General features: G+C 36.4%; 1 protein-coding gene across 1 annotated transcript; it reads left to right on the top strand.

Moving 5' to 3' along the window:
• The first annotated feature begins 1188 nt into the window (after window positions 1-1188).
• On the top strand, window positions 1189-24101 carry LOC127845264 (low-density lipoprotein receptor-related protein 12-like). Its single transcript, XM_052376089.1, has 14 exons — window positions 1189-1435; window positions 4521-4562; window positions 5651-5789; window positions 6115-6332; window positions 7224-7352; window positions 11007-11144; window positions 11716-11922; window positions 12761-12876; window positions 13800-14040; window positions 17880-17996; window positions 18712-18828; window positions 19898-20023; window positions 20650-20952; window positions 21264-24101. Exons 1-14 carry the CDS (start codon window positions 1381-1383, stop codon window positions 22094-22096), a joined length of 2781 nt encoding a protein of 926 aa, XP_052232049.1. The 5' UTR covers window positions 1189-1380; the 3' UTR covers window positions 22097-24101.
• The last annotated feature ends 1682 nt before the right edge of the window (window positions 24102-25783 follow it).

The following is a 25783-nucleotide window of genomic DNA, read 5'->3' as shown; positions in this document are numbered from 1 at the left end:
ACAAAGATCGACAGGTTCGAAACATATCTCTAGTATTCGATAATATGTAAGTACACGATTTTTCATAAAATGCGAAAAAGATACAACAAAATCAAACAACAATGAAACAAAAGAAATTAACGGACAATGATTAAATCTGAGATCATCGGATTGAAAAGGTCAATTTCAAAGCAATGTGGGATAAAGAGATTTGAGGCTAGACAAACATGCACAATTTTAATGTTCTCCGACACATAACTTTATTTTATAAGCGTTACAATTTTATTTTTAAATAACAAAGAAATACGTTTTAAAGATATCAGTATTCAAACCATGTCTTCAATCTGTAAAAGGTTTTCAACATCAAGTCAGCAATACATCTACAGAAATTTCTCAGACAAACTACCGGCAGCTGTAAGAAAAAATCATAAAGTTGTGTATCCACATATCAAAACTAGTTATACTGCTCAGGGCATCTGGAGACTGAAATTTAACAACATTTAAGATATGTCTGAAGATGCATTCTACTTCGTTCACACAGCATAAATCAAACTGTTGTAGATTTAATATAGCTAACTATGAAACTGTAGAAACTTTAAAAGGATTACCAACCATAAATACACAATTATAAAATCTCGGATCAAACGGGTTTAGGGGCAAGCTAAGCGCACTTATCTTTCTATATATAGTGTATAACTCCCCTTGCGGGTATTATTGACAGATAAGTCATCCACTTCCCTAGCACACAATTAAGCTAAAAACAAACGCGTGTCCATATAAATCGTAATCACTAATGCTTCTTCAAAGAGAAATTAAAAACATGTTTGCCAAAATTGTATGCGTGAATAGAATACTAATAAATATAGACGTATAATGTTATTGCACCAGTGCCACAAGTATAAGATCTTTGTTGAACCGATTAGAGGGTAGGTATTGATAAATCCTTCCAGATTTAGAAGGATTTTACTCGTGAATGCAGTGTAAACCTTTCAACCAAGAGTTAAGATAACACAATGATGTCACTGCTAATAAAAAGGAGAATCAATTTTATAGCCATGTTTTTCCCTTGTTTGTCAGTAAATACCACTACAAATAATGGGGCCCTTTAAAATGACATAGTCCCGTTAGGGTTAAATTCAATACACAAAATATAAACGTTTACTTTTGTGTAACCTCATTCCCTTTATATTTTATTTGGGTTTATGAGTAACCGGAAATAAGGCAGAAGAAAACAAATAAAGAAAAGTTGACAGTTGACATTCACTTAGTTGACAGTTCAAGTCGTATCATAACACAAAACTTGTTTCCGATAACAAATTAATTATACGCTCTACCGACATTATACGTTAGCTCTATTTTCGAAATGAGATCTGCCTGATTTACCAATCATCAAAAGGCATTATGCCGAGCAGGAAGTGGGTCATACTGATGCATATCTTGGTGGTCCTGTTGACTGGTAACAGCATCATTATTTCTTTGCAAACATTTTAAATTTGGTATTTTATTCATTATATTTCCATAAGAAATGATCAAGGTTTTTCATAATGAAATAAAAATATCTGTCCATATGAGGTGAACAGAAGAAAATGATTCCCAAACCAAATTTACACTCAGACCAGTTGATTGGTAGCAGCTACTAGCCTACAGTGCTTTTCACAGGCTTTCTCACGGGTCCATCGGGTTGAATCACTTGAATATCAGAGTTAGTGTGGCGCTTGAATTAGTGTAATTTTCTGCACCTAGCACTTCTTAAGATTAAAGCACTATTGACTTCGCCAAATATGTTGAGTTTCCCAACTAATTTTACTAAAGCCCGCCTTATGGTGGAGCATCAATGTATTGGAAAACCTATATTGGCCATTGAGAGCGCACGCTTTGCATGAGCGACAGCACTTGTAGGCAGTCAATACCTGCAGTAAAAATCAAGTCGATATTGCTTTGATCTTAAGAAGGGAAAAATACACTAATCGATAAATTTCAAGCGCCCCACTGACTCTGATTTAGCAATTGCCCTGGCAAGGGAACGTTAAATGGTCTGTCGAAAGCACTGGGTAATTTTGGTAATTCTACACATTGAAGCTTCCACTCGCACTTGTCAAGACCACATTTCCACGTTGGAAATTGTGTAAATTAAATTCCACTAACTTTTCCATCTGGATACTGAGGCCAAAATAAAAAATAGGTCCGTTTCTGGTCTCCTTGGGAAAAAAAAACAGGGTCGGTAGGTAGGGATTTGATTTTATTTTTTAATTTTATGTGGGGCGGGGGGTACTAAAATGGAAAGCTACTAAAGCTTTTAATAAGAAATACATGTATATATATGCTTTGTTTGCTTGATATTACATCTTATACGAACGAAAATGAAAAAAAAAAAAATTTTTTTTTTTTTGGCGATCCCAATTAAATGTTGAGGGTCGGCGCCGATTCGGGAGACACGGTCGGGCGACCGAAAACGGACCTATTTTATATTTTGGCCTGACTGTCCCAGTTACATACACATTATTTACACTGTTTCTTTATATATTTCATTTCCTATTTTTTTCAAACAAAATTAATGAAACTCGTTGAATAAATGAGAACCAGGCAATCGGCATGTTTAGAAAATGGCGGACAGGTCATTGGCTACCGGCACGCACGATTTATCGATTGCTGATTGATTGATAGATCATTATTTAGATAAGAATCTGATTGACAGTTGGCAAGATGTCAATTTTCATAAAGATGTGACATAACATATTTGTTATAGTTATACGAATATGAATCATTATAAAAATATTGATTATTCTTTGGTCTTAACATTTTTTATACGCCCATTTAAAAAAAACAGGACATATCATAGTTTCACCTTGGCGGCGGGTGGGCGGGCGGTCGGGCAAGCTGCGTCCACAGCAGTTTCTGCTCTCTAATTCCAATAGTTTTTATCCGATCTTCACCAAACTTGGTCAGAAGTTGTATCTAGACAATATCTAGGTCAAGTTCGAATATGGGTCATGCCAGGTCAAAAACTAGGTCACAGGGTCACTTTGTGCATTTCAAGCATTCAGCATGGTGTCCGCTCTCTAATTGAAGTAGTTTTCATCCGATCTTCACCAAATTTGGTCAGAAGTTGTGTCTAGACAAAATCTACATGTAGGTCAAGTTCAAATATGGGTCATGTCAGGTTAAAAACTAGGTCACGAGGTCACTTAGTGCATTCAAGCATTTAGCATGGTGTCCGCTCTCTAATTGAAGTATTCATTCATGAATACTGTCTGATCATTGTCAACTGGGTCAAGCGAATTGTGTATCGTGTTATTTCTTAAATTTTGACCCAGCATGTGTAGAAATATAACAAGATATATACATTTCCAGAAAGTAAATTTGTTTCTGGGTTGAATAAGACCGGGTTCATGAAAATCGCTGCAAAATTAATGAAGTAATGGCTGTTTAAAGCGATGCACCCCGTTTTCGGGTGATTTTGAGTTGCATACCTTGTTATATATATATATTTGATAGTGAAATTATTTTTTTTTTCAGAAAAGTTAATTTTTCGTCATAATATGATTATTTATCATTCAAAATGATGTTTTCACTAATTAATATCATAGCCACACGCTAACCACCTGTGATCAGAAGTTGTGTTTAGATGATATGTAGGTCAAGTTCAAATATGGGTCATGGTAAAGTTATCAAGTTGTCCAAAGCCTTAAAACGGGCGTATCTTGTGACAGTTTGGCACTCTTGTTTGCTTTAAGTTTGTTCATCTGTAAAGATCAAGATAATCTATTCTGTTGATTGCCATCTTAAAAGTACGGTGTCTTCTTTAGCAGTGGATTTTTATTGGCTGTAACAATTTCAAGATGTGCATGCTATAAATAGCTTTAACACTGAAATTGCAGGGGATGTACATTTCTTGTTAACAAATGTCAACACATGTTGCATGGAAAATGCTGAAAATTACATGAGTTTGTGTTATTTAGAAATACTATATGAACAATACATAAAGGAGGAAATATGTGATCAGAGCATAAGTATAATGATGAATAATAATTATAATTAACCTGTTTTTTTTCTCCACTTTTTTGATCACAATGTCAAAACTTGGAAAAATTTCAATATTCTCAATTTGTGTCAAAACATATTCTTAAATCAGGGAAAGTTGCTTCAATTTGGTTCTAAAATAATGTTATTGGCAAGAGAACAAATAAAAGTGTTAAGTTACCACCATCACCTTGCCCCATTATATCAGGATAAATGCAAAAGTGTTTTTGATCTATTAGCCCATTTCAGTTTTATTGACTGGCACACTTTTTTATTTAATATAAACTTTAAACGAAATTATTCTTTAAATAAAATGAGTCAAAATAATAAGCTGTTAAAAATAAATCAAGGGCATCTGCCTAATAGATGCCTGCCTTTGTAAACGTATGGGTTTAAAAAAAACACGTACCAGTATATTTAAATCTTATGAATTTAAAGCTCCTTTTTTTCTTGTATGTTATCCACATACTTCATAAATAGAGATGCACATGTTATAATATATTTTTGCTAATTTATTTCAGTACATGTACATGTATCTCTAGTGAATGCCGACTTTCAATCAGGTAGTATCATTTATAATTTATACAAATTGTTTTAATTGTTGCAAATATATAGATTTATAGTGTATACATGAATTCTAACCAAAAATTTAGACTCGGTGAACCCACCAAAGTTTCAGTCAGATACATTGTTTAATAACCTTTTGCTGTTGAATCTTGTCAGACATTTAACCCTTTTAATTTAAACCTTGTCATTTGTGTTACTGACAGTTTTCATAGAGTCTGCTGGTTATTAGCTGTTATATGATTTATTAATTATCATACGTAAATGAAATAAAAAAAATGGCTTTCATTACGGTTCATTGTTGTTAATACTTAATAAGACACTATTAAGAATTATTTTTAGCTCACCTGTCACGAAGTGACATGGTGAGCTTATGTGACCGTGTGATGTCCGGCGTCCGTTATGTGTGCGTCCGTCAACAATTTGTTTGTGAAGACAGTAGAGGTCACAGTTTTCATCCAATCTTAATGAAATTGGGTCAGAATGTTTATATTGATGAAATCTGGGTTGGGATTGTATTTGGGTCATCTGGGGTCAAAAACTAGGTCACTAGGTCAAAAACTAGGTCAAATAATAGGTCAAATAATAGAAAAACCTTGTGTAGACAATAGAGGTCACAGTTTTCATCCTATCTTTATGAAATTTGGTCAGAATGTTTATCTTGATGAAATGTGGGTTGGGATTGTATTTGGGTCATTTGGGGTCAAAAACTAGGTCACTAGGTCAAAAACTAGGTCAAATAATAGAAATACATTGTGTAGACAGAAGAGGTCACAGTTTTCATCAAATCTTTATGAAATTTGGTCAGAATGTTTATCTTGATGAAATCTGGGTTGGGATTGTATTTGGTTAGTCAGGTGAGCGATTAAGGGCCATCATGGCCCTCTTGTTTTTTATTATGTACATGTCAAAGTGTCTGTGTTGGATTGCAGAGCCCAGCCACATATCTTATTTGTGATTAGGTATAAAATTATTTACACAGCTATTTGCTTTCAAACTGATTCTCATCCTATTAAATTTCAATGCAAGACATATTATTTTTCTTGCAGATTTGAATGTTTTAACTAAAATTAACATGCAATTTCAGGATTGTGTTCATTAGAATCTGCAGTGGAACTTTCAAGGGACTACGGGCTGATATCTGGTTCTGCTTTTACCCAGAAAACCAACAAGCCATGTGGAGTGTGGCATATCAAGTCACCTAGTCTTCAGAAAGTTACAGCAAAGTTAGTAGAAAAGATGTACCATATTACCAGTTTTGTCCCAATCCTTTCTTTTGAGGTATGGTAAAGCCTTCACAATCATTTATGTACAAACATGAAGTGGCAGAGCTTGAGAGCTATATTTGTCTGTGGGGTATTATTGGGTGTCAATATCAGTACTGGAGAGCTTTATTCATGAAAGTTTCATGCAACAAGTTGCTTGCTATAATATGTCTCTCTAAAATACAGTTAAATATGGGGAAAATCTAAATATTATTAACAAGCAATCCAAATCTACGATGGAAGATTTGAAGTGATCACTAATGTGGACTATCTGATTTACTTTCAGAATTGTATTGAAAGGTTTTGACAAGGAAGCCTGTAGCTCTGGGTATGCACTTCAACTGGGTCCAGACCCATTTGTGTCTGCCTGCAACTTGGTCAAGTCCAATAATGGGACAATAATGTATCGGTCTTCAGTCGGAGAGATTTGGGTGGTGTACATGTATCTCCAAGGGTCTGTCAAAAGACTCAAAGATCCAGATTTTCTTCTGGAGTATGTAACAGGTAAGTTGTCTTGTCTATTTCTTTTTCCTTCATATCTTCTATGGTTGCTCAAGTATTTGTGTTTAAATGATAAATCTTTTAAAAGCCTTTAAGAATTTGTAATTTATTATTTGATTTCATTATGAAACCTTTAATTTTCCTTTTTTATTGATCCACCATTTAGTTGTTTAAAGACGGACTTGCCATTCAAAATAATTGGACTATGCAACCATGTTCTTTTGTTTGTTACTGGCTTGTAAACTTCTAATTGTTCATCTGAAATATTGTTTGACTAGTATTCAAATGTCAGTAAGCCAAAAATTATAAGTTTTTGTTAAAGAGAACTGTGTTAAGCTGTATGCCTTGTCATGCAAAAAAGGGTCCTATGCCATATGCAGCCAGCGTAGCTCCAGACCAGCCTCATAGTCTTTCAGGAGCTACCTTGTCTGATGATGAAATCACAGACAGACCAGCCTCATAGTCTTTCAGAAGCTACCTTGTCTGATGATGAAATCACAGAACTTTTTGCATGACTTTAGCAGAGTGTAGCTTCTTTCATATATGCGTCTGGGCTAGTTGGCTGCATAACATCCATTTTTGCATAAAATATATTGTTCTTAGTAAAATCCTCATGTATAAAACTTTGTATTTGTTAGAGAAAGGTACAATTGGTTTCAGAAAACTTGTGTCCTTGCCAGCCCTGATTCTCTATGAATGTGTTTGAAGACTGTTTGATTCTATTAATTAAGACATTGAAGCTAATGTACGTAAAATAATACATGTATATTTTTTTGAAAAATAAACATATATACCGTTAACGCCAAGACAAGAGATAACATTAAACAGAAAAATAATGTACAATCTGCTAAAACTTTGTCAATACACAATTCTGAACATTGAGCTGTCTTGTAGATGACAGTGCGAGCTGCAAGCACTACTGCATTGATGGTTCCTGTGTGCTGGACCACTGGCTGTGTAACGGAGTGAAGGAGTGTGACCGAGGGGAGGACGAGCAACAGTGCTTAGCCCCAGCCAATACAGGTGCTACATACGCCATATATGAATCTCACCCTGCGATAATGGGGCTTAATGCTTGTGTGTAAAGTGTCATTCCATGTTAAGACTTTACATCTTGATTGGATTTTATTATCTTATTAGCTTATGCAAAACAGAAAAAGCCAACCTGGAACGACACATGTGCATGAAATCCCTTTTCACATGCACATGTATTACATCAGTATACCATCTATCAATTATAAATGCCTCCATGCTTATTAAATAACTCTTCTACATTTGATAAATAATTAAGATAATTTTTCTTCTTTCAAACAACTATGCTCTAATGTCACTTCAAATTCAATTATTGGGGTCACTGTTGTGTGTTCTGTTTGACTGTTAGAAATGCTGCATCATGATTAATCCTAACCCTCTGCTTATTAGCTCACCTGAGAACAATGTGCTCATGGTGAGCTTTTGTGTTGCCTTTTGTCTGTCGTCCGTTGTGCGGCGTCAACATTTGCTTTGTTAACACTCTGGAGGCCTCATTTTTTGTCCAATCTTCATGAACTTTGGTCAGACGATTGGTCTCAATATTATCTTGGATGAGTTCGAAAATGTTTACGTTTTCTTGAAAAACATGGCTGCCAAGGGGCAGGGCATTTTTCCTTATATGGCTATATATGGCTATAGTAAAATTACACTCTAGAGGCCACATTTATTGTCCGATCTTCATGAAACTTGGTCAGCAGATTCATCCCAATAATATCTAGGACGAGTATAAAAATGATGCTGGTTGGTTGAAAAACATGGCTGCCAGGGCGCGGGGCATATTTCTTTATATGGCTGTAGTAAAACCTTGTTAACACTCTAGAGGCCACATTTATTTTCTGATCTTCATGAAACTTGGTCAGAAGATTTGTGCCAATGATATCTTGGATGAGGTCATAAATGGTTTCGGTTGCTTGAAAAACATTGCCACCAGGGGCGGGGCATTTTTCCTTATTTGGCTATATATGGCTTTAGTAAAACCTTGTTAATACTCTAAAGGCCACATTTATTGTCCAATCTTCATGAAATTTGGTCAGAAGATTGGTCTCAATGATATCTTGGATGAGTTTGAAAATGGTTACGTTTGCTTGAAAAACATGGCTGCCAAGGGGCGGTGCATTTTTCCTTATATGGCTATAGTAAAATCTTGTTAACACTTTAGAGGCCACATTTATGATCTTCATGAAACTTAGTCAGAAGAATCTTCCCAAAAATATCTTGGACTAGTTCAAAAATGATGCTGGTTGGTTGAAAAAATGGCCGGGGGGGGCATTTTTGCTTATATGGCTATAGTAAAACCTTGTTAACACTTTAGAGGCCACAATAATTTTTCGATCTTTATGAAACTTTGTCAGAATATTTGTTCCAATGATATCTTGGATGAGTTCGAAAATGAGTTCGAAAATGGTTTCGGTTGCCTTCAAAACATGGCCACCAGGGGGCGGGGCATTTTTCCTAATATGGCTATATATTTCTTTAGTAAAACCTTATTAACACTCTAGAGGCCACATTTATTGTCTGATCATCATGAAACTTGGTCACAATATTTGTACCAATGATATATTGGATGAGTTTGAAAATGGTTCTGATTGGTGGAAAAACATGGCCACCAAGGGGGCGTGGCATTTTCCCTTATATAGCTATAGTAAAACCTTGTTAACACTCTAGAAGCCATATTTATTGTCCAATCATCATGAAACTTTGTCAGAAGATTTGTCCCAATGATATCTTGTTCAAGTTCGAAAATGGTTCCAGTTGCTTGAAAAACATGGCCACCAGGGGTGGGGCATTTTTTCCTTATATGGCTTCATGAATCTTCATGAAACTTTGTCAGAATATTTGTTTAAATGATATCTTGGATGTATATGAAAATGGTTCTGGTCTGTTCAAAGCCATGGCCGCCAGGGTGTTCACTAGTCATCAAAGTTGGTAAGAACATTTTCTTCAAATAACATCTTGGGCTGCACAGAACAGGTCAGTTCCTTTGAATCTCAGGTGAGAGACTTTGGACCTTTCAGGGCCTCTTGTTTTTATTGGTATCTATTATTTAAGGTTTGTGACTTGCACTTAATCCACTTACCAAAACAGTTTAAAACTAAAAAAAAAAAGTTGTATTTTATTATATAACATATATGTTATTCATTAATATAACAATACAACTCTGTGTAAATTACTTGTGACCAGTATATCAGTGATTCGATGCCTGCATTTTTACCTAAACTGACAAAAATGTTTTTGTGTTATTTTTAGCTCACCTGTCAAGAAGTGACATGGTGAGCTTATTTTACCGTGTGATGTCCGGCGTCCGTTGTGCGTGTCCGTGTGTCCGTCAACAATTTGTTTGTGTAGACAGTAGAGGTCACAGTTTTCATCCAATCTTTATGAAATTTGGTCAGAATGTTTATCTTGATAAAATCTGGATTGGGATCGTATTTGGGTCATCTGGTGTCAAAAACTAGGTCACTAGGTCAAATAATAGAAAAACCTTGTGTAGACAATAGAGGTCACAGTTTTCATCCAATCTTGATGACATTTGGTTTGAATGTTTATCTTGATGAAATCTGGGTTGGGATTGAATTTGGGTCATGTGGGGTCAAAAACTAGGACACTAGGTCAAATAATAGAAAAACCTTCTGTAGATAATAGAGGTCACAGTTTTCATCCAATCTTTATGAAATTTGGTCAGAAATTTTATCTTGATGAAATCTGGGTTTGGATTTTATTTGGGTCATCTGGGGTCAAAAACTAGGTCACTAGGTCAAATAATAGAAAAACCTTGTGTAGACAATAGAGGTCACAGTGTTCATCCAAATTCTATGAAATTTGGTCAGAATGTGTATCTTGATAAAATCTGGATTGGGATTGTATTTGGGTCATCTGGGGTCAGAAACTAGGTCACTAGGTCAAATCATAGAAAAAGCTTGTGTAGACAATGGTGAGCTTATGTGACCGTGTGATGTCCGGCGTCCATTGTGCGTGTGTGTGTCCGTCAACAATTTGTTTGTGTAGACAGTAGACGTCACAGTTTTCATCTGATCTTAATGAAATATGGTCAAAAACTTGTTAAAATCTGGGTTGGGATCAAATTTGGGTCATCTTGGGTCAAAAACTAGGTCACTAGGTCAAAGTTTAAAAAAACTTGTGTAGACAGTAGAGGTCACAGTTTTCATCCAAACTTAATAAAATTTGGCCAGAATGTTAATCTTGATTAAATCTGGGTTGGGATTGTATTTGGGTCATCTGGGGTCAAAAACTTGGTCACTAGGTCAAATAATAGAAAAACCTTCTGTAGACAATAGAGGTCATTATTTTCATCTGATCTTAATGAAATATGGTCAGAATGTTTATCTTGATAATATCTGATTTTGGATCGTATATGGGTCATCTGGGGTAAAAAATTTGGTCACCGGGCCAATTCTAGTAAAACCTTGTGTAGATGAAAGAGGTCACAGTTTTCATCACATCTTAATGAAATTTTGTCAGAATGTATTAATTGATGCAATCTGGCTTGGGATTGTATATGGGTCTGATAGAATTTAAGTTGATGTAGCAAGGTTAGTCAGGTGAGCGATTTAGGGCCATCATGGCCCTCTTGTTTAATATATGTTATTTCTTAATATAACCATGCAAAACTGCATAAATTCCCAGTGACCAGTAGCCCAGTGATCCCGTGTGTGCGTTGCTACCTCAATGCTGCCCAGGGCGTGGTCTGTGTCCCCATGGCCCTGCTCTGTGACGGGAGATCTGACTGCAGTAACGGGCAGGATGAGGATGAAGCCTTCTGTTGTAAGTCTGGGCCCGTATTCAGAAAACTTCTTTGTAAATCATTATTTGATTAGAAAATGATGTTTCTTGAATTAATGTTTCGGGAAAATCTTAAATTAAAATTGTTTAATAATAAATGGGAAGACTAATTTTGTATTGAGTTGGTGAAATAATAAAAACTTATTTTAAATATTAAACCAAATTTACTAATTTCATAATTTGCGGTAAATTTTACTCACTAAAGGCATGCATATGCTTGGCTAAAACTTTTGATACAGTTTCTAAAATTTGGCTACACAAAAATCCTCTTGGGGAGCCCTGATTCAGGGTCCACTTGTTGAAGACATAGTGCATATATATGTGTGTAAGTGCTTGCCCGTATACATTAAGGCTTTGGGGATAAACCTATAATAAGAAGCAATTCTAAAATATGTTTCGGGCCATAAAATTACAAAGAAAATGTATTGAACAGTATTAATACTGTTGTAGGTAATAAACCTAGTGTAGATTACAAAGAGAATAGACCACATAAGAAAGTGTAACATGTATATTTTCAAATTATTTAATCTAATTTAATTTTCATAATTTTCAGCAAATCTGCGCCCCACAATGTCCCCCAGTCCCATTCCCACTCAATCCCCACAAGTGACCCCTTCAGAGTTCCTTGAAGCATGTGCGTATGGGGAGATCTACTGCCAACAGGTGAACCAGAGTCAGTACTCGTGCCTGCACAATGCACTCAAGTGTGACGGTGTGGTCCACTGCAGCCAGGGGCAGGATGAGGATCCCGCAATATGTGGTATACCATGGAGCTGTGCTCTGGGAAAAAGGGGCTCAATATAGTAAAGTGTCGTCCCAGATTAGCCTGTGCAATTTGCACTGGCCAATAAGGGACAACACTTTTTGCCTTGACTTGCTAAAAAGAGACTTTTTTTAAACAAAAAATATCATAAAAGTTAAAAGTGTTGTCACTTATTAGCCACTGTGAAATACACAGGCTAATCTGGGACAACACTTAATGCACATGCATAAAATCCCGTTTACCCAGCATGAGGCTCAATTATTGAACAGATAATCCCAAATATGTAAATCATTTGAAACATTTTATCTTATCTTTCAATATGGCAAAGCATAAAGCACATGTGTTAAGCTTGCCAAAATATGAAAAAAAATCCAGTTGATCACATACTTGACCATTTTACCATATTTATCAACCACTTCTATATTCTATTTTAATTGACATGTTAATTTGTGTCTTGATCTGAGAAAACTGGGCTTAATGCATGTACGTAAAGTGTTGTCGCAGATTAGCCTGTGCAGCCTAAACTTGATTTTCGGCAAGGAGGGACTCCCTTTAAACAAAAAATACCATTGAAGCGGAAAGTGTCGTCCCTGATTAGCCTGTGCGGACTGCACAGGCTAATCTGGGACGATACTTTACGCACATGCATTAAGCCCAGTTTTCTCAGAACACGACACATTTGAGTGACCATGGCTCTGAGGGAGCTGTTGTGGCAAAATTACACTCTCAGTTTTGTAGGATTTTTAATCAATAAACAATATTCAGTCCATAATTGAATTCAATGATTATGATTCCACATTCACAATGTTGTAGATCCCATTTTCTCCTCATTTAGGGCCAATCCAGCTGTGTAACAGAAGGTTGGATGACAGTTGGGGCTGGTTTGCCTCCCCTCTTTACCCACAGCCATACCCACCTAACTCCAACTGCTCCTGGGTCATTCACCAACTTGTAAGAACTGCCAATTACTTATTTGTGATGTAAAATGCTTGAACTAAGAATTCATTTAACCATTATTTTTATGTCCCCCACCACTATAGTGACCTTTAATTACATGGAAAATGTAGTTGGAAGTGTTCTCAAAATTTACATATTTAGTGGTAAGTTTTGTAATATCCAAACAATTTTTTTCTTAGATTTTCATGAAACTTTGCTCTAATGTTAAAGGATTGAACCAATGTGCAAAAGGCATGAGTCAGTCATGTTTGCTAAAGGTTTAGGTCAATGTTAAGGTCGTACTTGTTAGCCTCAATTTGTTGTGTCTGCTTCATATCTCCGATATGTCATATCTCAGATCTTCATATTTCCGACAATATTCGAAGGATTTTCAGGAAAATTGAAATTTGGAAATGATGTGCATAGAGCATGAGTCAGTCAGGCTTGCCTAAGGTCAAGGTCATACTTACATAAGGATATCCAAAACCATGGCAACAATGTTATAGTCAAACAGGTGATATGCAGAATGCATGAGAAAGTCATGCTGGTTGGAGGTAAAAATTGTGAGCCTGTCATTTTTGTGTATGCTCCATAAATCCTATCCACTTAAATGGGTTTACATGAAGTTTGCAACATTGTTAAAGTCACTGATATGGTATGGTATAAGTCAATCATTCTGGCTCAAGATTAAGGTCACATTTCAAAAGTCAATGGGTGATGTGTCATCGTTTTGTACATGTATTTGCTTCATATTTGTTATTCCCTTTGTGTTAATTTCACTCAGAAGATGTCCCACAGTCACAAATCACTCATGCTGGCTCAAAATTAAGGTCACCACTTCAAGGTCAATCGATTCTATATGTGAATAAAAATGTTGATTTGACTTGCCCAGACCTCAAAAAGACCAATTTTCATTGCTATGCCTCTCTTCTCTACAGGGAACACCAGGTGGGACAGTGATTCAGCTGCGTGTTGTGATGTTCACACTCAGTATGACAGACCAGGATGTCTTGACAATCTTTGATGGGCCAGACTCTTCGTACGCAGTGCTTGGCTCCTACAGCAAACTGAAAACCCCACCTAGCCTTATAGAGAGCTCCGGCAGCTGGCTTAATGTTGTTTTCCACTCAAAGTCTGGGTATTCAGTTCCGGGATTTAACTTTACATATCAATTGAAAGGTGATTTTCAGTATTATTTTAGCAAATAAAAAAAATCATATAAAACACTGTACTGATTTGATTATTAACAAACTTTCCACCAGTTCTTAAGCCCACCCAAGCATTAAGTGTTGATGAGTAACTCGCAGTCTGTTCAGGTTTAATGCTGTTAGCTGCTAATTAGTATCTAAGGATTGGAAATGAAGCCTTAAACAGTTGAATCTAGTAAGAAAGGTCTTTGATTAAATTTTACTTTCTAAAGAACCACAAATGTGTCAAAATATGTATACGTTGTAGGGTTTGAACTCAACTTATTGCTTAGGGCCATCTTGACCCTCTGGTAAATATTGTTTCCAACCCTGAAAGAGTAAAAATAAAAAAATAAATGTTTGATCTTTTAATTCTTCATCTATTACTCTAGCATGTTAGTTACTTTCTTGAAATTCACATCCATGAGATTTGCCAAAAAACAAACTTCTCTTACATTTTTATGCTCCCCCAAAATTTATTTTGGGGGGAGTATAATATACTCCCCCCAAATATATATATATAATATAATATATTATAGTCGCGGATTCGTCCATCCGTGCACAATTTTTGTCTGGGCTATTTCTCAGCAACTAATGACCGGAATTCAATGAAACTTTATGGGAAGCTTCACTACCAAGAACAGATGTGCATATTATCAGCGGGTTCTGGTCAGATGATTTTCCACAGAGTTATGGCCCTTTGAAATTTTCCATTAACTGTACACGTAGTGCAATTCTTGTCCGGGCTATTTCTCAGCAACTAATGACCGGAATTCAATGAAACTTTATGGGAAGCTTCACTACCAAGAGGAGATGTGCATTTTATCAGCGGGTTCTTGTCGGATGATTTTTCACAGAGTAATGGCCCTTTGAAATTTTCATTAACTATACATTTAGTGCAATTCTTGTCCGGCTATTTCTCAGCAACTAATGACCGGAATTCAATGAAACTTTATGGAAAGCTTCATTACCAAGAGGAGATGTGCATATTATCAGCAGGTTCTGGGCGTATGATTTTTAGCTCATCTATTTTTTGAAAAAAAAAAAGAGCTATTGTCATCACCTTGGCGTCGGTGTCCGGTTAAGTTTTGCGTTTAGGTCCACTTTTCTCATAAAGTATCAATGCTATTGCATTCAAACTTGGTACAGTTACTTACTATCATGAGGAGACTGGGCAGGCAAAGTAAGATAACTCTGGCTTGCATTTTTACAGAATTATGTGCCCTTTTTATACTTAGAAAATTGAAAATTTTGGTTAGTTTTGTGTTTAGGTCCATTTTATTCCTTGAGTATCAAAGATATTGCTTTCATACTTGCAACACTTACTAACTATCATAAGGGGACTGTGCAGGCAATGTTATGTAACTCTGACTGGCATTTTGACACAATTATGTGCCCTTTTTATTCTTAGAAAATTGAAAATTTTGTTAAGTTTTGTGTTTAGGTCCATTTTTTTCCTAAAGTATCAAAGCTATTGCTTTCATACTTGCAACACTTATTAACTATCATAAGGGGACTGTGCAGGCAAAGTTATGTAACTCTGACTGGCATTTGGACGGAATTATGGGCCCTTTATACTTAGAAAATTGAAAATTTGGTCAAGGTTTGTGTTTTGGTTCACTTTACCCCTAAAGTATCATAGATATTGCTTTCATACTTTGAACACTCGCAAACTATCATAAGGGGACAGTAAAGGACAAGTTGCATAACTCTGGTTGTCATTTTTACGGAATTATGGCCTTTTTTTGACTTCGTAACTTTGAATATATGGTTACATTTTGTGTTTAGATCCTTTTTACTTCTAAAGTATCAAGGCTATTGCTTTCAAACTTCAAATACTTTCATGCTATCATGAGGGTACTGTACCTGGCAAGTTGAATTTTGACTTGACCTTTGAATGACCTTGACTCTCAAGGTCAAATTATTAAATTTTGCTTAAATTGCCATAACTTCTTTATTTATGATTAGATTTGATTGATACTCTGCCAAAACAACTCTTACCTGACAAACCACAATAGACTCCACCCACAAACCATCCCCCCCCCCCCAAATCCCCCCTCATTCCGCCCCCCCCCCCCCAATTTTTTTTTCATCTAATAAATGACCACCACACCCTCACACTATACCCGCCCCACTCCCCACCCCCAAATAAAATAATTTGTATGCCCCCAGTAGGGTGGCATATAGCAGTTGAACTGTCAGTCAGTATGTCAGTTTAACATTGGCCATAACTTTTTCACTATTGAAGATAGCAACTTGATATTTGGCATGCATGTGTATCTCATGGAGCTGCACATTTTGAGTGGTGAAAGGTAAAAGGTCATCCTTCAAGGTCAAATGTCAAATTTATAGCGTCTGTCCGTCCGAAAACTTTAAGATTGGCCATAACTTTTTCAATATTGAAGAAAGCAACTTGATATTTGGCATGCATGTGTATCTCATGAAGCTTCACAATTTGAGTAGTGGATGTTCAAGGTCAAGGTCATCCTTCAAGGTAAAAAAATAAAATAAATCAAAGCGGCGTTCTCATGAAGCTGCACATTTTGAGTGGTGCAAGTTCAAGGCCAAGGTCATCCTTCAAGTTCAAGGTCATCCTTCAAGGTCAAAGGTCAAAAAAAATATTCAAAGCCGCGTTATCATGAAGCTGCACATTTTGAGTGGTGGAAGTTCAAGGTCGTCCTTCAAGGTCAAGGTCATCCTTCAAGGTCAAAGGTCGTAAAAAATAATTCAAAGCAGCGTTATCATGAAGCTGCACATTTTGAGTGGTGGAAGTTCAAGGTCAAGGTCATCCTTCAAGGTCAAGGTCATCCTTCAAGGTCAAAGAATATATTTCAAAGCGGCGTTCTCATTAAGCTGCACATTTTGAGTGGTGGAAGTTCAAGGTCAAGGTCATCCTTCAAGGTCAAAGGTCAATTTATTTTTTTTTAATTTCAAAGCGGCGCAATTGGGGACATTGTGTTTTTGAAGAACACATCTCTTGTTTGTTTTTTTAATAAACACACATTTTTATTTTTATTATTTGTTTTTGAAATACTGTCTAACCATCCCACCCAAGAATCCCCACCCCCCAAAAATTTTTTTTGTTTGTTGCATTTTTGGGCATTTTTGGAAGAAAATGTAATAAATGACCACACCCCCACACTTTACCCCCCTCTCCACCCCTCCCTCCTTTGTGATTGAAATTGAGATAGGTCCCTAAACCTTTAAAAAGAAAAAAGATGAGCGATCTGCACCCGCAAGGCGGTGCTCTTGTTCACAGAGTTATGGCCCTTTGAAATTTTCTATAAAAAATTCTTGTCCCCCCAACTACTGTGCCCTCAAGACGTTTCCTTTTATCTGAATATATAGTGCAATATTGTGACCAAAAAAAACTTTGGGGAGCATCACCCGTCTCCGACGGTTTCTTGTTTTGCTTGTGTGTGGATTGTCAGATAAACTTATTTAAAGGAAATATCTTATTTACTTAAACAAGAGAGAAAATTATAATTTTTTCACAATGGTTACCATGTATATAAAGTATTTTAAATGTTCATTAAATTATTTCAGACTCCAATTTCTTTAAATGATGCAATAAATAGCACGTCATTATGGTATGATTTCTGGAAAATTTTCTTTTTAACCCTGTATAAAATGTTCACAAATTGTAAAAAAAAAACAAAAAAATGTGAAGACATTTATTTAATGTAGAAATATATTTTTATCCACAAGATTAAACTAAGAACCATGAAGTACGAATCATTAAGTAAATACTGTATTTTTGCAACACCAACAAATATCCATATTATCTACATGTTTACTTATGTACCAATATTCTTTTGTGATATGATACAGGTGTGTGCTTGCCTGATCAGCATAGATGTAGGATGGAGAACGATTGCTACTCTGAACAACAGAGGTGCAATGGAGTCTGGGATTGTCCAGTATCCGGCATTGATGAGCTTGAATGCCGTGAGTTATTTGTATTCCTTGGTTGCAATAAAACTAGAAACCGTACTCTATGGAAAGGGTGTTTAATGAATGTGTGTTAAGTGTTGTCCTAGATAATCCTGTGCAGCCCACACAGGCTGATCAGGGATGACACTGTCCGCTTTTATGCTATTTTTCGTTTAAAGAAAGTCTCTTCTTAGCAAATTTTCAGTTAAGGCGTTAAGTGTTGTCCCTGATTAGCCTGTGTGGACTGCACAGGCTAATCTGTGTCCCTGATAAGCCTGTGTGGACTGCACAGGCTAATCTGTGTCCCTGATTAGCCTGTGTGGACTGCCCAGGCTAATCTGTGTCCCTGATTAGCCTGTGTGGACTGCACAGGCTAATCTGGGACGACACTGCTAAATGCATTAAACCCCCTTTTCACAGAGCACAGCTCAAGTATGTTTGCAGTGTACATTTTGAAAATGTGAAAGTTTTTAATTTTTTATTTAACATTCTATGGGTGTGATTTTTTATTTGCTTCTTTTCAAATGCCCTCAACCAATAATCCTTTCTTTACAGGATCCATTAAAATCTTTTTGTGAAAGCAGCGAGGCTGGTAGCGTATAAGGTGTTTCCGATACTACATCCCTGCATAGAATTCATAAGACTACTTATTACATAAAAAGTATTTTAAAACCTAAACATTTGAACTGGGCTCTGTGAACACTAGATTTATGTTATTATTTATCTTCAGCGAATTGTCAATACAGAGATCAACACTACTGTGGGTTGCAAACTCAGTGCTACAAATTCTCAGAGAGATGCAACGGAATTGCCAAGTGCCCCAACTACGCCGATGAAAATGGATGCAGTAAGTATATTTAATATTTTTGTGCCATACAAACATACCACATAGTTCTTATTAAAAAACAATAAACTGTCATTCAGTATGTTGTTTGCTCATCTGTGATCGCCTTATTTCTTTCCTGCAATGCCAATCATGGTTCGTCCGTAAACTGTCATTCAAACCAAATTTTCTCCTTATCCACTGGGCAGCTTTTTACCAAACTTCACAGGAGTAATCCTTGTTTGACCTTCAAAGTTGTTCAAATAGTATCGATCTTCCACTGATGTAGGTAACATGAGCTGAAAACTGATTTTTAAATTGTTCTCTTAAACCTCATGTGTCAGAAAATTTATATTTTTCTGTAACAATGACTAGTGGTCCATTACTAAGTTAATTCAAATCATACCCCTGGGGCCAAAACTGATCAATCATACCCCTGGGGCCAAAACTGATCAATCATACCCCTGGGGCCAAAACTGACCAATCATACCCCTGGGGCCAAAACTGATCAATCATACCCCTGGGGCCAAAACTGACCAATCATACCCCTGGGGCCAAAACTGATCAATCATACCCCTGGGGCCAAAACTGACCAATCATACCCCTGGGGCCAAAACTGATCAATCATACCCCTGGGGCCAAAACTGACCAATCATACCCCTGGGGCCAAAACTGACCAATCATACCCCTGGGGCCAAAACTGACAAATCATACCCCTGGGGCCAAAACTGACCTTGCCTTAGGGGTCTAATGATTTATATAATCTTGTATGGTAACTAACTTTCATAATCTTGTTTCCCTGTAACTACATGTTCCAAACCTTTGTTATGTGGATTGAAACATGAGAAAGGAATCTTGTACACAGTTTTATCCCATCATGTGGTTGGGATCAATTGACCATAAAACAGTGGTCGCATGATGTATATGATTTATATTGTAAATAACTTTTAAAAATTGTAGAAACCACAAATCCTATTAGTCCCATCCTTGCTTGCATGCATGCATACTAGATAATTTCTCTTTCAATGATTGTTCGAAATTTTGGTAGTTTTTTGTGTGTAATTAAGCATAACATTCTGTATTTTCCCCCCAGGTCCCAATCAGTGTGGTTCTCAGAATGGCACTTTCCTGTGTGACAACAGGCGGTGTATCTATGAGAGCTGGACATGTGATCACCATGACGACTGTGGGGACATGAGTGACGAACAGAACTGTTCAGGTCAGAATGTGCCTCTCTCTTTGTGTCATTGGGATAGTGAACCCTTTACCATGCAAAAAGGAACTCTGAGTTATTTGTACTCCCTAAGATAGTCAAAGAAAATTTAAGACTTTTCTTACGAGATTCAAGTTTTTAAGGCTTTATTACCATCCATAAGTTACTGATGGGCAGCAAACAGCATAAAACCTGAACGGACTGCGAGTTGCTCGCAGGCTGTTCTAGTTTTATGCTGTTTGCACAAAGTCATTTTCAATTTGCTTCTGAGTGGCAAAAAGTTTAAATATATATGATGACCTTAAAAATGGTTTCTTTAAATTATAAAGGTGTATGTTCTTACCCGCATTTGTTGGACATGTGGCCTCAAAAACTAGGTTACCAGGTCATGTGGTATATAAAGCGTGTTAATTTTGTATGAAATTTATTTACCTGTAATTTGTCTTTCCCATTCAGTCCTGTGATCACTAAGTGTGTGGAAAGCATGTGAATTTTGTAAGACATGTTTTAACCAATCATTTCACTGCACCTTCTAGGCCTAGCCACCATTAAGAGTGTTATCTTTTCTGCAATCTGTGGCTCATGAGATTTGTATGACATGTTTTATCCAATCATTTCATTGCATCCTCTAGGCCTGGGCACCACTAAGCGTGTAATCATCGCTGCCATCTGCGGCTCAATGATCTGCGCCCTGCTGCTGGTGATCCTGGTAGGCTGCTCTTGCAAGCTGTACAGCCTGCGCACAATGGACTACAGCCACCACCCGCGCCACGAGTCCCCCATGAGCCGGCTGTATGCAGAGCTGCTGCGCCGCAGGGCGCCGCCCCCCTACCACGAGGCCATGCTCACGTCCAGGAACTTTGATGAGGTGCAGCAGGAGTACATGGAACAACTGAGGAATGCTGCCAGCAGACGAGCCCCGCGCGGAAGATCAGGTCATTGATTTTCTTTGCCAAAATAATGGCCTCTTACAGACTGTTCCCCAATGGAAAAAGCAACAAATTTTCCCCCAAACTCTGACCAAAATCTAACCAAAAGATTCCAAACTTTTCCAATTAACTCAATAATTGGTTAATTAAGTTTATTATAAAATTCAGTTTAACATGCACTTATAAACAATTGGAATACTATTATTCATAATCATATTACTAAAGTTAATTTTTTCCCAATTTGATGGTTTATCACACTATTTTTCCCAATACAAAAGGCATAGGCTGTAAAATATAAAGAAAAAAATTCACTGCAGGTCGGGGCAACAGGAGACGATCGTCAAGAGTCAGACAAGATTCTGGTTCAAATGAGAGTGTGGAAAATAGTGGTGACAATCCAAACCAGGGCGTAAATAATGAGGGTGACAATAGTAATTATGCGTCCAATAGCCTTCAATTGTGTAGCATTCATGAGGAGAATGAGACAGAGACCCTGGATCATAATGGCAATGAGTCCTCAACCTCAACAGCTGATCTCCTGCCGTCCGACAGTGAGTCGGACTACACTGATTCTGGGGAAGACATCGATTCAAATGTTGACTATCATCTTCAAGATGAAGGTAATAGCGGTGAAAGTGGGATAAATGCTAATGGTCTAGACAATCAAGGTGTAGACAATGACGGCGAAAATGATGATGGCGATGATGACAACATTCTGAACTCAGAGAGTCTTTCAGCGAGGTGGCAAAGAAATGTAGACAGTGATGACACATCAGATGAAGAGTGTCTTCTAGCAGATGACTTTGAGCTTGACAGAAGAACTGACCTTCACATCCAACAAGGTCAGTATAACCATGATTGTGATAGCCTCGATACCGAAGCAAGTGCGTCAATTTTAAGTATGGATACACAAGAAACTGGAGTCCAAGATGGGGACGGAAACAAGGAAATTGACAATGAAGTGAATGGTGAGTCCGAAAATTCACGAAATTCAACGCCAAAACCAGAGAACTGCCATTCTAATCTTCTTATATCTGGACCCGGGGAGTCAATGTTGATGAGGGTTCATTCTCATTCCTCCTTGAATTCGGAGGGCTCAGAGACGTACAGTGACAGCGATGTGCCTTTACAACGGATTGGATCCTTCTAATGTCAGCTTGAACATTCCTGGTGACTTCCTAACGTCCTTAACGTCGCTTCACAGTAGTGAAGGAAATGTTTAAATGTATTTTTCTGTTTTATTATTTAAAATCTTGAAAAAATCTCAAAATTGAGTTTTCAATGAAGCCTTTTTTAATTTTCTATTGTTTTTATTTTATTTTATTCAGTATTTTCTTTTGATAAATTGTTAAAATAATTAATGACATCATCAATTTTAATAATCATACTAAAGCCTTTTTTTTTTAAAGAAATATCTTAGAAATGGAACTAAAATTTTAATATTCTGCTGCTATTGCTACGGAAACACATATCATAGGATGTAGATTGCTTTTAGCTTTTAAAGGAATATTTCTACCTTTACTATTAATTTATACAATCAATCTAATGTTAACTTTATAGCATGCATAGTTGATTTGCACCTACACATTGTTCACAGCTGGTATCCCACATTGCTCAAACCTCAGGATCTTTTTATGATCACAACTTTCGTCAAACATATTTAATTCATTCCCACTGTTTTGTCTCTGTGTGTGTTTATTTTCTGAATTGACCAAATATACAATCATTATTGTACCTGCTTTTCTGTTTGTCAAAGATTGTTTACTTAAGATTTGGAGCTAATTGATTGGTTGATGCTACCATTAGTTAAATGCCCAGGGCTCAGCAGTGAGGGCAAAGTGGGTGATAACTTCGCCCAGGACATATTAACTTCGCCATTTAATAACATATAGAAGAGTTCGACTTCTTCTTTTAATGATTTTGTTTGTGGCAGAAATTAACTGATTAAAATCAATAAGATGTGGTGAATGGCTTATCATTAAATGCCACAATAACACAACATTTACACTTAAGTGTATTTTTTTTATATATTTGTTTTATATTCTCCCCCAAAATGCTGAACAGAAACCACTTCTCCTTTAAGTGTCCTGACTTCTCCCAAATTTCAGTTGGGGAGAAGTCATTTCTCCCTGAAATTTAAAGTTAGGCTGTGCCCTAATGCCACTAATAAATATCCTCTCAATCATTGGTCGACAGGTTGCATCTGGTGAATTATGTAATGATATTAATTACAATGGTGCAGACCATGCCCCGTGTTCATAAAACATTTTTTGCAATGGAAACTCGATTTTGCTTGTCATTGAACATGGATTTCCATTGTAGTTGATTGGCAAAAATGAAAATCGATGTCAGTTAAAATTGATTTTCGATTGCAAAATCGTTTTGTGAACAAGGGGCCAGATTTGGAAACGTTTACACTAACAATGGGTTGCCATCTTTTCTGTAGTGTTGTGCCAAATGTTTATGCGTATTTTATGCATGTAAAGTTGCTTAATGTTTTATAATTTATGCAAACAAATATTTAGTGCTTATCGTGGAAAATATTAATTGTGAATTTTTTTCCCTTTATTTAAGAAAATTTCTGCTTTTAGAGCAATGTTATACTTTAATTTCTAAGCAGTTTAGTTGTCATGAGACTATTTATTCTCTAATAATGTTAGTCTGCAGTGTAGATGTTTTATTTCTCCTTTTTTTGCTTAACTTATATACTGTTTTACACAGACAACTTTTTTAACAATTTATCGCACCCCTATTTTTTATTGTGATTATTTGTAAAGCTTATTTTATTTTGGGTATTCAGACTGTGTTTTTTGTTGTTAATGTTGTATGGTCCTGTGTTAAAGAGTTTTGTGATGTGAGTCAGTTGTTACACATAAATTGTTGTATTTTAGTAACTGCACATATTATACTGAATGCATCTACATATACTGCTTTTGTTTGATGATCATGTTAAGCGTTTTGGGGCAAATATGGTTGATGGTATATATTTAAAAAACACACTCTTTGTTAAGGCAAAAACAAACATACAGTGTTCTTGCTACTGATCTGATTTCTGTTTGAGTGAGGTGCACTTTATTTAAACAAATAGCTGCCTATTATCGAGTTAACATACTTTAACTTTCATTATTCAAATTAAAAAATTAGCCCTTTAATATTTCACTCAACCAATCTTCATTTTATCATAATAGCTATTGACCTACCAACCTTGCATATTTTGGCTCTTTGATTAGCGGAGCATTTGATGATTGCCTTACCACCTGCTTGTTTTATAGATGGATGCCAATTGAATTGAATTTCTACAATTTTTACAGCTTATTGGATAGGAATCAGAAGTTAAGAATATTCATCGGTAACAGTGTTTCGATCGTAAGAACAGGCTGGCTCTAAATTGCACGGGAAAAGACTGTGTTACTATTTTAGAAATACACATGTGTACTAGCAAATATTTAACTTAACTACAGTAAAGTTGTTGAGATGAAAACAGTGTACCTAAAATAAATTAAGCTCCTACTGTTTGCCTGTTGATTTTCTTAAAATTGAGACATGTCATTACTTTGAATTTCATTGGTATATTGTTAACAATGGATCATATAAATAATTTGTTTCCCTTTATTAGCATTTTAAGCTGATACATTTACACATATGCTTGATGTTTTGTTGACACGTAATTTTCATTTGTGTCAATGATACAGTTGTTTGATTAACTTTTCAGTTCAACATGTGACATTCATATCATATGAAAATTGTCCTAGTTGTTATTAAGCTTTTAAAATATGCTTGTATATTTAGTTTTCTTATTTGAATACATGTATATTGAAATGGCACAAAACCCACAACATGTTGAATTCAGTAATAAGTTCGCATACATCATTCAGTAAATTATTTTGTGGTATCACATATCAAATTCAGTAAATTATTTTGTGATATCACATATCAATTAATTTGATTTAATTATATACGATATTTTTATGACCCCCTTCAAAGACGAGGGGGTATATTGTTTTGCTTATGTCGGTCCATCCGTCCGTCTGTGCGTATGTATGTCCGTATGTCCGTCCACCAGATGGTTTCCGGATGATAACTCAAGAATGCTTAGGCCTAGGATCATGAAACTTCATAGGTACATTGATCATGACTCGCAGATGACCCCTAATGATTTTCAGGTCACTAGGTCAAAGGTCAAGGTCATGGTGACCTGAAATAGTAAATGGTTTCCGGATGATAACTCAAGAACGCCTAGGCCTAGGATCATGAAACTTTATAGGTACATTGATCATGACTCGCAGATGACCCCTATTGATTTTCAGGTCACTAGGTCAAAGGTCAAGGTCACGGTGACTCGAAATAGTAAAATGGTTTCCGGCTGATAACTCAAGAACGCTTAGGCCTAGGATCATGAAACTTCATAGGTACATTGATCATGAATCGCAGATGACCTCTATTGATTTCCAGGTCACTAGGTCAAAGGTCAAGGTCATAGTGACCCGAAACAGTAAAATGGTTTCCGGATGATAAGTCAAGAAAGCTTACACCTAGGATCACGAAACTTGACAGGTACATTGATCATGACTTGCAGATGACCCCTTTTGATTTTCAGGTCACTACGTCAAAGGTCAAGGTCACGGTGACTTGAAGAAGTAAAATGGTTTCCGGATGATAACTCAAGAACGCTTATGGCTAGGATCATGAAACTTCATAGGTAGATTGATTATTACTCGCAGATGACCCCTATAGATTTTCAGGTCACTAGGTGAAAGGTCAAGGTCACGGTGACTTAACTTAGAAAAACGGTTTCCGGATGATAACTCAAGAACAGTTACGCATAGGATCATGAAAC

The sequence above is a fragment of the Dreissena polymorpha genome, chromosome 9 (assembly GCF_020536995.1).
Source record: "Dreissena polymorpha isolate Duluth1 chromosome 9, UMN_Dpol_1.0, whole genome shotgun sequence".
NCBI lineage: Eukaryota > Metazoa > Mollusca > Bivalvia > Myida > Dreissenidae > Dreissena > Dreissena polymorpha.
The sequence above is the reverse complement of the archived record's forward strand: the minus strand, read 5'-3'. Positions and strand labels throughout refer to the sequence as shown.

What these genes read in the sequence shown, in the direction of transcription:
- LOC127845264 (XM_052376089.1), top strand. Translation starts at nt 1,381, where the DNA reads ATGCCGAGCAGGAAGTGGGTCATACTGATGCATATCTTGGTGGTCCTG. An exon ending in CTTAGCCCCAGCCAATACAG is followed by an intron (nt 7,353 to 11,006) that starts GTGCTACATACG and finishes ATAAATTCCCAG; the next exon opens with TGACCAGTAGCCCAGTGATC. An exon ending in TGACGAACAGAACTGTTCAG is followed by an intron (nt 20,024 to 20,649) that starts GTCAGAATGTGC and finishes TGCATCCTCTAG; the next exon opens with GCCTGGGCACCACTAAGCGT.